The following is a 14,775-nucleotide window of genomic DNA, read 5'->3' as shown; positions in this document are numbered from 1 at the left end:
TGTCGCACCTGCTGTGGCTGGTGCACGTCTCATGCAGAGCAGCTGGCAGCAGACTCTGAGCCAATGACATTGCTCCAAAGAGTTTGTGTCCATGATCCTATATTATGGCCATTCCACATTGACACAAACTCAAGTTTTTGCAACCAGAAATTTCACAAAGCAAAAGTCATTCTCTCAAGAAAATGTTACTCAAAAGAACAACAAGGGACTTGATAGAGTTATCATCATTCTTAGTTGTTGTTAGAGTTTATATTTCAGTGATTATTCTTGTAAGATCTATTCCAAAGCTATAAAGGGATTAGATCAGTTTTCAATCCTTGATAACCCTTCCGAAGTTTAGCTAGAATTAGCTATATTGGGTTGTTGAAGTCTAGATCGACTAGAGCTAGTTGGTTTAGTGGGCAATAGAGTTAATTCTTAGTTTTGTTGGGTAACATAGTTGTTACAGTAAAGGAGAAGGGATTAAGAGTTTAATTCCTAGATTACTAGAGATTTGTAATATGAAGCTTTGTTCCTTTATAGTTAATGGAGTTGGGTTGAAATCCCGTGAAACAGGTCACGGTTTTCTCCATTCCACATAAAATCTTGTTATTTTTTTTACTTTCAGTTATCTACTTCCCGCATTGTTATTGACCTAGTTCATTGACTGTTAATGGGCGCATACATTCTAATAATAAATTTCTCGTATGTAATTGACCATCCTTGGACGGTTATAGTTATGATCAAATGAGGGAGAAAAAAAGTATGATTTTAGGTGTGATCAAATTTGAATTTAACGATTCGATAAACATATAGTACTTTAGTACATGGTAATTCATGAACATTACAAGCAGTACATCAAACTGAATGGTAAAAAAAAGAGCAATTAAAAGAAGAAAACAAATGCTTATTCAGTAAGCTATATTGATTAGGAATAAGCATCATTTATTTATTTGTTAATTAATTAATTTATTTATTTATATTTCTTGGCTTTCCTATGAACCTCTTTTATATCTTCCTTTAGAGATATAACAACACTCTTAAATTTGTCGAATTTAGTGCTGATTTTAATAAGTTGTGCATCTTTTACTTTGCCTGGTCTTTTAAATTCTTCTCTAATTTGTTTGAATTCTTTCCAGCAATTTATAGCTTCTTCTTGATAACTACGGTACCCAAGTGAGATGTGTATTATAGCCTGCAAAAAAAAAAAAAAAAAAAATCTCAAAATGAGACGGATTAATCACGATTTGAAGTTAATGATTTCTTATAAGTTTGTAATGAACCTCAAGTTAATATATAATAATAACAGGCTCTCACGGTAAAATTTTTGTACATATTTAATATATTTCTTAATATGTATATAACTCCCAGTTCTCGAACATGTGCGTTGTACGCGTGTTCTATGTTAATTAGTACAAATTTCTTAAAATAATAGAGGAGGGAATGAAGAGATTGAGTAGATGCGAGAATTTCAAAAAATGACCAAGCAAAATAAGTAGCATAATATAAAACAAAGTCTGAAGTTAAAAAACGCAATCAATGAAAAACAAAGAACAAAAGAGAACAAAAATATAATTAAGAGCAAAACAAAGGTCTAAGAAACTAATATAAAAAGAATATTGCTTTGTTGTAGAAAGTGCTAAGAATACACCAACTATTGAGTATTTTAAAAAAGAAAGCATAGAATAATTTGATAATGACCCAAAGGATAAAACTGTTGATTTTATAGAAGGGTAAAAGAATATGAAAAGTTTTTTTAATTAATAGAAGCTAAAAAGAAGTAGTAATTTAAGATGATAATTAATTAATGTTTTAATTGATGTCAGAGTCAAAATTTATATTTATAATTTTCCAACGAAGGAGGCTCAAATGAACTCTTTGAGCCCTTGTGCCTTGGTTTCAACAATAACATAAAGAATAAAGTTACCTTATAAAGTGGACGCCTTGCATCGGTAATATATTTTTCCTCTAAACATTTGCAACGTAGGGCCTCAGTGTAATCTCCCTAGAGAAATAATAACAACCAAAGTTAGTACAATGAAATGAAGAGTTTAATGAGATTTAAATTAACCTTAAGTGAATAAATTATTTAATGAAAGAATTAACCTGGTAAATAAGTGTTTCCACAAGTAGCATTTCAAACTCATAAGCTTTATGTGGTTCAGCTTTTCTTATTGCATTTCTTAATTTGATCACTGCTTCGCTTTCTTTTCCACTCATTTCCATCTTTGCAACACTCCTCTATTAAACACAAAAAATATTTTATTTCTTGGGCTAAAACGGTTTTAAAATATTATTAATATGATGTGATATTGTCCACTTTGAATCATACACCATGCATTAAGACTATATTTTATAAATAGTACATTTTTCTTTTTAACTATACATGTTTACACATTCATGATTATTTTCATTACAGAGCTCGTAATCAGAAGCAAATAAGATGATTATATTATTTCGATATTTCCATGTATAAAAGGAAAATAGGCCCAAATTTACTCATATACGTAATTTGGTCTTCCTTCATATTTTTCTCAATTCATACCTTTGTTGTACATAGCGCTCTAACGTGAAACAAGCTGATTTCATGTGTCCAAAACTTTTAAGAAAAAAATCAAGCAATTTGATGTCTCAATTTGTGATTATAGTTTAAAATTACCCACGAATTGAAGCTTCTTTAGGGTCAAGGACAAAAACAAGACTTTTTTTCTCTAAAGACGGGATAATATTAATCTCTTACGTAATGCAAAATTGCTCAATCCCAAACAATACGATGCCTTGTTTTTCGAGAAATTAAGATTTTTTTGTCACTTATAAAATTAACTGAAGAAAATAGTCTTTTCAGTTCTTTTACGTATAAAATGAAGATCTCCTGTAAAAAAAATCATAAAACTAATGAAAAAAACTATTAGGGCTATATTTTATACCAAACAATATCAACTTCTCATGTTTTAAAATATATTCATGATGTAAGTGTCATGTAGAATAATAAGGGTGGAGAAATGAAAATTAACCATTCAAAGGTAAATATGTGTGCCCAAAGTAGAACAATAAGAGCAAATACATCAAAAAAAAGTAAAACAATGGATAAATATAACCCCTTTTCTGATAGTAGAAAAACAAATATGACCATTTTTCAAAAAATAATAATAATATATAAACGCATATCATGCATCTAACGCGTATTACTTACGTGTAGTTTCTTGAAATCTGGTCGCTCCTCATTGAGCAAAGCATCAAGTTCTGTCTCAGCAGAATTTAATGATAGAAAATTAGCCTTAGCTTTATGGTAATCAATTAACCTTTCTAGAGCCAATTCACCTCCATGCAAAACTCCCATTGACATTGATCTTGTTAATACTACTTTTTTCAATTTTTTATTTTTTCTTTTCTTCCATAAACGACCTGAAAAAAATACAAATATATAACACGCAAATAATAACGTTACAATTGTTATAAACAAACGTTCATCGTGTTGAGCTACGACTTCAATTGCTTTTGTTTTCACTAAATCATTGAAATCTGATGTTTGTTGTATTAAACTTTTTAGAAAATCATCGTTGATCATATTTGCTATAATTTGTGCTACTTTTTTTTTTTTTTGTGATTAAATAATTGTGTTATGAATAAAAAAACAGAGAGGAAAAGATTCATATATATGTAATTTTGGATTCTTTTTACTTTAGCATCTTTGATGTCTTGAGAAAGTGTTTGTTCTTCACGTGATTGTAAAGAAAATTATTGGATGCTTTAGTGTTTGGTATAGAAAAAAGTGATTCTAATATTTTTTTTCTTGTTTTGTTTTGTTTATCGTCAAATTTGTGGAAAAAATTTTATTAGGAAAAAAGTTCTTTAAAAATGAGGAAACAGACTTTTCCTAACCTTCAAAACAACTCACCCACACCCCACACCTCTACCCCAATAGTCAATACTATTTTTCTAAATTATATATTGTATTGTTGGGATGATATTTTCTGCTTTCTTGATAAACACTAAAAAAATAAATAAGAAAATCACTTATGCTTCAAAAAAATATTTTTCCAATGCTTTTTATTTTGTTCATATCAAACACATCCTTAATGTTGTGACAAGTCTACTTGGGTTGGGCTTATGCATGCTCAATGGCCACTTCATTATGTTTGGGCTGAAATTTGGGTTAAAATTCCTTTAAATAATTAGGATCCAGAGAGCTAACTAGTTTTTAAAAAAAGTAATAGGACGCACTAAAGCTTTTGCGATATATGGGTCTGAAGAAAAATTGAATGATTACAAGAATCTATGATGACATAATTTCTTCGCTATATTTCTACGAGAGACTATTTATGGCTTGGAATTAAACGTATTAGCCCAACCACACCCACACTAAGCTTTTCCAACCTTTCCATTGGATGTATTGCTTGTTTTGTGTCACGTTTGAAGAAATGGGACTCATTGGTCTGACTAAAAGTCACTATAATAAATTTAATTATGCTTTACAATTATAATTTGCATATTTATGGGTTGTAGCTACAGTTTAAACTGTCTCGTTTGTATAATTCACGGGTTTGTATAATTCGCGGATTTGTATAATTCGCGGATATATTTGTACAATTGAGTTATTTTTGTATAAATTCGAAATAACGAATTTATACAAATACAACAAGCATCTGAACTTTAAATAATTGTACAAACTATATATTATACAAAAGTTATACAAATTTCGAATTATACAAAGTGCGAATTATACAAACTCGAAACTCCAACCCAGGTAATTATCACTAAGTGTTGGTCGCGAGTGGTAATTAACTAAAATTATAGCTATAACTAGTATATGTTTGTTTAATCATATCATTTTTCCTTTAAATGACGGTCTTTTTACATTTGAATATAACGGGACTTTTTTTGTTCATGCAATTGAGTTTAAATCTCTTGCAATTAGCTAATACTTTTGAAGGTATAAATTTATCCCTTTTTGGATCTAGAAATTGAAGAATGTTCTTTGAGTTAAATGTTATTAAAGGTATACCTCTTATATAATCAACTCATTAAGCGGATCAAGTAAAGAATTGATTCAGATTTAGGGGTAGAGTGGATCTTAAATAAATATCTAAATATTAATTTTAATTTTTTTTTTCTATTTGCAAGTGCGACATCATTAAATATGTATCTAAAATTATATTTTTGACTAAAATGAAAATTAAAAGGTATTAAATACTCCTTAATTTATTCTTATCATGGCATTAATTTTCAACCCGAAATAATTTACTTAATATTTTTCATTCCCCCACCCTTACCCTCTCCACAAATGCCACCACATATTGGGCATTCGGCAATGAAAATAAAAATAAAAAGTTTATTTTAATTGGAGTTGTGTTTGGTTAAAAATTTTTAAAATAATATTTGATTGTTTCAATGAACTTTTCCTAAAGAAAACATAAAATATGATTAAACATGGAATTTAATTTAAATGAAATTAATTTTTAAAATAAAAATAGTAAACATAAAATATGATTAAACATGGAATTTAATTTAAATAAAGTTAACTTCTTATAAAAATAGTGAACATAAAATATGATTAAACATGAAATTTAATTTAAATGAAATTAATTTTTTTAAATATAAAAATAGCGAAAGTGAATGAAAAGGTAAAAACATGATTTTGGATGTTTTTTAAAATTTTAAATACAATTTCAAGTTGTATTTAAAACTTTTGTGACTAAACAGTGATTTTCAGATAAAGTGGATTAAAAAAAGAGTAAAAAATCCTCAAGGCCAATAATAAAAAGACAGAGTATTTCAATATCTTTTCTTTCAATTTCATTACCTAATTTGACATAGACTTAAAGTGAAGAAAACAAGAAAAAAGTAATATATATTTCCGTAGAACAATTATAGAACAGAAAAGACTGCACAACCTTTTTGGTTTCATTTTTAAGAATTTGGGAAGAAATGAAAAAAAACAAATATGTACGAGTTGATTGAAATATATAATCTTTTTTTTATGAACAAAATCATTCTCAATTTTTGTTTCTGCTCGTAATTATTAAAAGGAATCTCTCTTCTAGACGTCTGTTGTTCTTTTATCTTTTTTTGAATCTATCTCTCCATTAGCATGATCTTTCTCATACTATCATATTGAAGTCTAAACAAACAGAAGATTGTACTAAATGAAAATTCATATAGTTAATATATATTATTCTTATATTCTTTATTCCGTGCTCCATTTTCTCATAGGAATTGAATCCTTTTGTAAAAGCACATTATTTTGACTTGTATTAATTGATGATACGAATTAAGAGCACCTTTAGTGAGAAACAACTCACTAAGTGTCAATCATGTTTTATTCGAATTTGGGACAAACTGATAATTAGATAATTGTCATATCACCACTAGTTACTAGTAAAATCATGTATGCACGAGTGCGTAAATATTTTTAAAAGTACTCGATGTTATAATTATGTTTGGACGTGGTTAAGTTTTGATGTTGATAGAAATTAAGTTTGTACACATTAGATCCATGCATTTCATTGGTTTAAAATGAGTACTTATTAATATCTTTGATACCAATTTCCTCAATTAGAGGGTCCACATGTTAGGTTATTAGCCTATTTTACAAGACCTTAAGGTATGTGTGTTTTTTTTTTGTCTTTAGGAACCATTTAACAACTCATTAGATGAATATTTGAATACAAAATTTAACTTATATATTTTGGTTAATAGCATGTTTAGCTAACCTTTTGAAAAGTTAGATAAATAAATAAATAAATAATAATAATAATACTAGTAACAATATTTTAAGAAAAAAATATTTTGAAGAGCAGTAAAAGCCTTTTTTTCCAGTAGAATTAAAAAAAATATTGTAAAAGCGTTCTTGAGAAAAATGCACTTTCAAACACTTTTAAAAAGTTTGGCCCAACTTTAATTGTTGTTTTAAAATGTTTTTAGAAGTTATTGGCCAAACATAAATTGTTTCTCCACAAAAAAAGTTGGAAAATATTTTTTAAAACAAGTTGATCTTAGAAGTTTGACCAAATAAGCTATAAATGCACATCGATTAAAACACAATATATTATTTTGAAATTAAAATAGACTAAAATATCTCTGAATTATGAGATTTGGTATAATATTGCTTTTCGTCAATCTGTCGAGCTAAAATGCTTTGACTTAAATCTGTTGTTATTTCTAACGTAACGGTCCATATACTCATAAGGTAAATGAGGATAATATTATACCAAAGGTTCATAGTTCATAGTTTATGAGTATTTTAGGCTATTCTTTGTTAAAATAGTTTGAAGTTGCTTGGTTTTTGTTTGGCCATTTTGGGAGTAAGATTTTCAAAAAAGAATTGAAAATATTTGATTGTCCATAAAATTTGATCAGTGTTTTTTAAATAATCGTTAAACAAAATGAAGTGCTAGAAAATGATTTTACTGAAATTTCACGTCCACTCCCAAAACTACAAATTTCTTTCAAAGTAAAATGTTCAAACACAACATCAAATTTCAAAAAATTATTTTATTACAAAGTTCAAAAACTCATTTTTCAAGTTTCAACTAAATTTCTAACCAAACACTAGCTTAATACATGACCTCATATAATTGGTCTAATTTTAATTCCCATATAAATTGAAAATGATAATTAAAAATAAGTTAACCCTTCCTCTATTTTGTATATATAAAAAAATAGATTGTGTTTTTTTAATTCTTAAAAAATAATATGCGTGAATATAATAGTGTGTGAATGGATGAAGTAAATTTAACCCTGGTGCCAACATAACATAATCTGCCAAGGCCCAAGGCAGTTAAGTAAACACAAAGTTTATCTGAAATCCACAAAATGAATTAATTAATGTTGATAAACCAATCATAATATTATCGAAGACATTATTATAGATAGAAAAAGAGTTAAGGTTATGTATTAGGGGTAGAAAGTAAGTAGGGGTAGAGCGTTGTCTTGCCTTGTGTAGGTTGTTGCGTAGCTCTAATTATACCTTTGTAGTTCTAGTCATATTTCGCATGTTTATTGCGTTTTGATTATCACATTATTTTGTTGATGTTACTGTTTTTTTTAGACTTTGCACTATTTTCTTATTAATTGTACACTATGTTCTCTTCATTATTTTCTCCTTATTATACTTAAATTTGTTACACTTGAGTCGAGGATGTTTCGAAAATAACCATGAGATATATTTCATTGGGCTATGAAATTTTTTATTATGTATAAGGCATGCCATGTCATACTTGTATAAGGCATTGTTTGATTGACAAATGGACATGGATGGGACCCATTTGCAAAGCTAATAAAGGGACGTCTTTAAGTCCCCATTGTCATTTTTTTTATTTTATGCCCCTTGTTCAATATATTTTGCGTTTTAATCTTTTTAATATTTTTTTCTTCTTTAAGATTAAGTTGATCAAATCATTTAAGAATTTTATTTGCTGATCTTATTAGTTTATTCTTTTCTTTTTTTACTTACTGAATTTTAATTTTAATTTTACGATCATTAAATAAGTTTTTAGTTTATTATTTTAATATTATTTTTTCTATTCTATGTTATTTATTCTATTATAATAAATAGTTGTTTGAAATTTATTTTTTAGTTTATAAAATCAAGATATAAGTAATTTTTTTAATCCTAACAATTATTTTTTTTAAATTATAAAATAAATTTTGTAAAATTGCAAAAATTCTATTAAGGAATAGAATTATTAAAAAATTATTATTTATATTTATAATTTCTTAAGAAACGTATAAGAAAAGTAGATAAACAATATTTATTAAATTTCACCTAGCTTGAATTTTAAGAATAAAAATATCGTATAAATTGAGGGAAATAATATGTATTTATGTTGATGTTTATGGATGTTTTTCGTTTTTGAATTTCACGACAATAGTATCAAAACTTATGCAATTGTTTGTCTAGATCATTGATGTTCTTTCCGTTATATTTACTTATTGAAGAGTATTTGTAGATTGAAGTGATTTTGGATTATGAAATTGTTGAGAGAAAAATAAAATAACATATTAAATTTGTACCTTCTTTATTTTTCATATTAATAATCTACTTTTTCTTTTACAAATTTCTTAAGACATCATAAGTAGAATAATAGTTTTACTAATTTATACCTTAATTTTTTTTGGTAAATTTATAAATTTTAATTATACTTTTAAAAATAATTAATTGTTATAATAAAATAGAAAAATTGAAATTAATTATATCTTTGTAAATAAATAAATAATTTTATATAACTATTTTTAATAATATAAATAATCAATATTGAGATAAAAAAATAATATCAAAATGCTAGAAATAAAATGAGTCCGACAAGATATTTTGGATTTCATATTTTTCATAAATAAAGTTAATTAAGTGGAAGTATAAAATTTGGAAGAATTGCTAGAAAAGAAACTAAAGGAAAAAAAAGTAAGAAAGAGAAAAAGAAAATGTTAAAAGGTAGAGAGAGAAAGATGAGTTTGACCATTTTTCTGAAATGGATCCATTTGGCAAAATATAAATGGACCTCATACAACTTTTATCTGCCACATCATTCTTGTGCCTCGTGTAAAATTTTTCATTGGGCTATATTGTTTGGCGTTGTTGTAAAGTTGATAAGTCCAAAATGAGAAGTAAACAGATGTGATTGGTACAATCAGCAAAGCATATTTAAATTGATCGGTTCTTATTTGTGTGACAAAAATTACTATCACATCAGAAGTGACATGCAATAGAAAATTCTTTTAAATTAAATCAAATGGTAAAGGAATAATATATAGTACAACATAAGATAACTTTTAAGTAAAACACCAAAAATCAAATTAAAATGACTTTACACTAAAAAAATAAAAAGTAGGGGAGATCTACTTTTGATTTCTGATTTATTTTAAGTCATTTTTTACCTTGTCAAATATTTTTTGACTTATTTTAAGTCATTTTTTACATATTTTAAGTTATTTTTTATATTTGTCAAACACTTTTAGAAGTAAAAAACTAACTTAAAAGTCAATCAAACCTATTTTTAAGTCAGTTTTTTATTTCTGAAAGTGTTTGACAAATATTAAAAATAACTTAAAATAAATCAAAACTGACTTAAAATAAGTCAAAAAGTGTTTGACAAGGTAAAAAATGACTTAAAATAAGTCAGAAACCAAAATTAGGTCTCCCCTTACTTTTTATTTTGAGCAACTTTCANTTGCTTGGTTTTCGTTTGGCCATTTTGGGAGTAAGATTTTCAAAAAAGAACTGAAAATAGTTGATTGTCCATAAAATTTGATCAGTGTTTTTTAAATTATCGTTAAACAAAATGAAGTGCTAGAAAATGATTTTACTGAAATTTCATGTCCACTCCCAAAACTACAAATTTCTTTCAAAGTAAAATGTTCAAACACAACATCAAATTTCAAAAAATTATTTTATTACAAAGTTCAAAAACTCATTTTTCAAGTTTCAACTAAATTTCTAACCAAACACTAGCTTAATACATGACCTCATATAATTGGTCTAATTTTAATTCCCATATAAATTGAAAATGATAATTAAAAATAAGTTAACCCTTCCTCTATTTTGTATATATAAAAAAATAGATTGTGTTTTTTTAATTCTTAAAAAATAATATGCGTGAATATAATAGTGTGTGAATGGATGAAGTAAATTTAACCCTGGTGCCAACATAACATAATCTGCCAAGGCCCAAGGCAGTTAAGTAAACACAAAGTTTATCTGAAATCCACAAAATGAATTAATTAATGTTGATAAACCAATCATAATATTATCGAAGACATTATTATAGATAGAAAAAGAGTTAAGGTTATGTATTAGGGGTAGAAAGTAAGTAGGGGTAGAGCGTTGTCTTGCCTTGTGTAGGTTGTTGCGTAGCTCTAATTATACCTTTGTAGTTCTAGTCATATTTCGCATGTTTATTGCGTTTTGATTATCACATTATTTTGTTGATGTTACTGTTTTTTTTAGACTTTGCACTATTTTCTTATTAATTGTACACTATGTTCTCTTCATTATTTTCTCCTTATTATACTTAAATTTGTTACACTTGAGTCGAGGATGTTTCGAAAATAACCATGAGATATATTTCATTGGGCTATGAAATTTTTTATTATGTATAAGGCATGCCATGTCATACTTGTATAAGGCATTGTTTGATTGACAAATGGACATGGATGGGACCCATTTGCAAAGCTAATAAAGGGACGTCTTTAAGTCCCCATTGTCATTTTTTTTGGTTTTATGCCCCTTGTTCAATATATTTTGTGTTTTAATCTTTTTAATATTTTTTTCTTCTTTAAGATTAAGTTGATCAAATCTTTTAAGAATTTTACTTGCTGATCTTATTAGTTTATTCTTTTCTTTTTTTACGTACTGAATTTTAATTTAAATTTTACGAGCATTAAACAAGTTTTTAGTTTATTATTTTAATATTATTTTTTCTATTCTATGTTATTTATTCTATTATAATAAATAGTAGTTTGAAATTTATTTTTTAATTTATAAAATAAGATATAAGTAATTTTTTTAATCCTAACAATTTTTTTAAAAAAAATTATAAAATAAATTTTGTAAAATTGCAAAAATTCTATTAAGGAATAAAATTATTAAAAAATTATTATTTATATTTATAATTTCTTAAGAAACGTATAAGAAAAGTAGATAAACAATATTTATTAAATTTCACCTAGCTTGAATTTTAAGAATAAAAATATCGTATAAATTGACGGAAATAATATGTATTTATGTTGATGTTTATGGATGTTTTTCGTTTTTGAATTTCACGACAATAGTATCAAAACTTATGCAACTGTTTGTCTAGATCATTTATGTTCTTTCCGTTATATTTACTTATTGAAGAGTATTTGTGGATTGAAGTGCTTTTGGATTATGAAATTGTTGAGAGAAAAATAAAATAACATATTAAATTTGTACCTTCTTTATTTTTCATATTAATAATCTACTTTTTCTTTTACAAATTTCTTAAGACATCATAAATAGAATAATACTTTTTACTAATTTATACCTTAATTTTTTTTGGTAAATTTATAAATTTTAATTATACTTTCAAAAATAATTAATTGTTCTAATAAAAATAGAAAATTGAAATTAATTATATCTTTGTAAATAAATAAATAATTTTATATAACTATTTTTAATAATATAAATAATCAATATTGAGATAAAAAATATTATCAAAATGTTAGAAATAAAATGAGTCCGACAAGATTTTTTAGATTTCATATTTTTCATAAATAATGTTATCTGTTATTTAAGTGGAAGTATAAAACTAAAGGAAAAAAAGTAAGAAAGAGAAAAAGAAAATGTTAAAAGGTATAGAGAGAAAGATGAGTTTGACCATTTTTCTGAAATGAATCCACTTGGCAAAATATAAATGGACCTCATACAACTTTTATCTGCCACATCATACTTGTGCCTCGTGTAAAACTTTTCATTGGGCTATATTGTTGGCGTTGTTGTAAAGTTGATAAGTCCAAAATGAGAAGTAAACAGATGTGATGGGTACAATCAGCAAAGCATATTTAAATTGATCGGTTCTTATTTGTGTGACAAAAATTACTATCACATCAGAAGTGACATGCAATAGAAAATTCTTTTAAATTAAATCAAATGGTAAAGGAATACTCCCTCTGTCCCATTTTATATGAGGTACTTTGATTCGGTACGAAATTTAAGAAAGTAAGAAAGACTTTTAAAATTTGTGGTCCAAAATGAATGATAGAAATTTGTGTGGCTGTAAATAATTTCATTAAGGGTAAAATAAACATTTTATAGCTAAATTGTTACTTAAAATAGAAATGTGTCATTCTTTTTGGAACTGACTAAAAAGGAAAGTAAGTCATATAAATTGAGACAGAGGGAGTAGTATATATATAGCTTTTAAGTAAAAAATAAAAAATCAAATTAAAATGACTTTACAGTCAAAAAATAAAAAGTACGGGAGATCTACTTTTGGTTTCTGACTTATTTTAAGTCATTTTTTACCTTGTCAAACACTTTTTGACTTATTTTAAGTTATTTTTTATATTTGCCAAACATTTTCAGAAGTAAAAAACTAACTTAAAAGTCGATCAAACCTATTTTTAAGTCAGCTTTTTATTTCTGAAAGTGTTTGGCAAATATAATAAATAACTTAAAATAAATCAAAAATGACTTAAAATAAGTTAACAAGTGTTTGACAAGGTAAAAAATGACTTAAAATAAGTCAAAAACCAAAGGTAGGTCTCCCCTTACTTTTTATTTTGAGCAACTTTTACATATAACAAACACAAAATTCATAGTTGTATGCTATAGCAAAGTTTGCATAATTGCGCTCCATAGCAAACATAAATATGTATATTTCGCTATACATTTACAAAAGAAAGCAGTTGTATAATCTGATTTGGTATACATATACAAAAAGATCAATTGTATAAAGTGAGAGAGGCGAGTGAGCGAGCAAGATCTGGGAGAGTGGCGAGCGAGATCTGGGAGAGAGGAACGAAAATATATGTATATATACAATTTTCACGCATTTTATACATTTGCGCTTTGTATAAAGTGAGAGAGGCGAGCAAGATCTGGGAGAGGGGAGAGAGAGGAACGAAAATATATGTATATATNTTTCTCTCGCTTTATACAAACACAAATACATTTTATACAATTTGCGTTTTTTGTATAAAGTGATAGAGGCGAGTGAGAGAGCGAGATCTGGGAGAGGGAAGAGAGAAAAACGAAAATATATGTATATATACAATTTTCTCTTGCTTTATATAATGCGTTTGTATAAAAAACGAGAGAGGCGAGGGAGAGAACGAGAGTGGCGAGCGAGATTCATCAAGAGAGAGGTGAAATAGCAACAGTTTGCTATGAGGTACAATTAAATCAAACTATAGTTATAACATTTAATTTGAATTAATAGTTTGATATTATATATAATTTTCCCTTTTATTTTTAGACTTAAAAGTCATTTTAAGTTTGACTTGGCTACTTTTTTTTTTAGTGGATCTCTTATATTAAGAGACAAAAAGGAAATAATATTTTACTAGACAAGGGCACAAGGCTATGTTCAAGCATGGATTAGCTACAGCATTTGGTTTGTATCCCATTGAAACATAAATTCAATGATTTAAGTTCAATAAAGTTATATATGTTCAATATTTATTTATTTACTTATTAAAACAAATTATTATATAAAAGGATCAAGAAAGAGTATAGTGAGAATCGAATTCAAAACTATTGTGTTAAAAACTCCTCGATATCACTATATTGTAAGTCTTAACTAATCAAGTAGAAAATAAAAAAAACGAGTGTATATAAAAGATGACTTTTTGACTAATAAAGGCAAACGCAAATTTTATTCTACAAAAAGAAAAATCAGAGAGTAGTTCAAGCTAAATGCTACTAATAAAATCAAATAATGAATTTAATGTGCTGAAAAATTATTATAGTTTATACTAACAGTAAATTAAGTTAAATAATGAATTATTTCTTATTTTCTAAATTGAACGGTCGGTAAAAGTGAAAAGTGAACATCTGTTTCTAGTGAAAATGAACAAAGGGGAGAGTATCAGAGTAGTACTGATCTAGTTTGAAACTTGCTTTTATCGACCAACTAAGTGTGTAATTACTAACCAATGCATATAAATCCATACCTTAAAAAATATTGAAATCGGCAAGCACGTGACACGTCGCGCGAGTTTTTTTTTTTTCAATCCAATTTTCTATATTTTTATTAGAGTCCGACTAATTTGAATTCATGCTGGGTAGGATACCATTTGAGGGATATCACTCTCTATTAAGATCATACTCAGGATTCA

At 26.6% G+C, this 14,775-nt stretch overlaps 1 protein-coding gene across 1 annotated transcript; it reads right to left on the bottom strand.

Annotated features, from left to right (window-relative positions):
• Nucleotides 1-753: 753 nt before the first annotated feature.
• On the bottom strand, nucleotides 754-3,589 carry LOC125848473 (uncharacterized). The gene is made up of 4 exons (XM_049528336.1): nucleotides 3,173-3,589; nucleotides 2,086-2,220; nucleotides 1,907-1,984; nucleotides 754-1,174 (listed from the first exon to the last, which is right to left on the bottom strand). The coding sequence occupies exons 1-4, from the start codon at nucleotides 3,545-3,547 to the stop codon at nucleotides 953-955; spliced, it is 810 nt and encodes a 269-aa protein (XP_049384293.1). The 5' UTR covers nucleotides 3,548-3,589; the 3' UTR covers nucleotides 754-952.
• Nucleotides 3,590-14,775: the final 11,186 nt, after the last annotated feature.

The sequence above is a fragment of the Solanum stenotomum genome, chromosome 12, assembly GCF_019186545.1.
Source record: "Solanum stenotomum isolate F172 chromosome 12, ASM1918654v1, whole genome shotgun sequence".
Taxonomy (NCBI): domain Eukaryota; kingdom Viridiplantae; phylum Streptophyta; class Magnoliopsida; order Solanales; family Solanaceae; genus Solanum; species Solanum stenotomum.
Note: the sequence above shows the minus strand (reverse complement) of the source record. Positions and strands in the feature narration are given on the sequence as shown.

Excerpts from the sequence above, each read along its gene's own strand:
- LOC125848473 (XM_049528336.1), bottom strand. The coding sequence starts at position 3,547 with ATGATCAACGATGATTTTCTAAAAAGTTTAATACAACAAACATCAGAT. Across the intron at positions 1,985-2,085 it reads TGGAAACACTTATTTACCAG|GGAGATTACACTGAGGCCCT; the intron begins GTTAATTCTTTC and ends TTATTTCTCTAG. Across the intron at positions 1,175-1,906 it reads CAAGGCGTCCACTTTATAAG|GCTATAATACACATCTCACT; the intron begins GTAACTTTATTC and ends TTTTTTTTGCAG.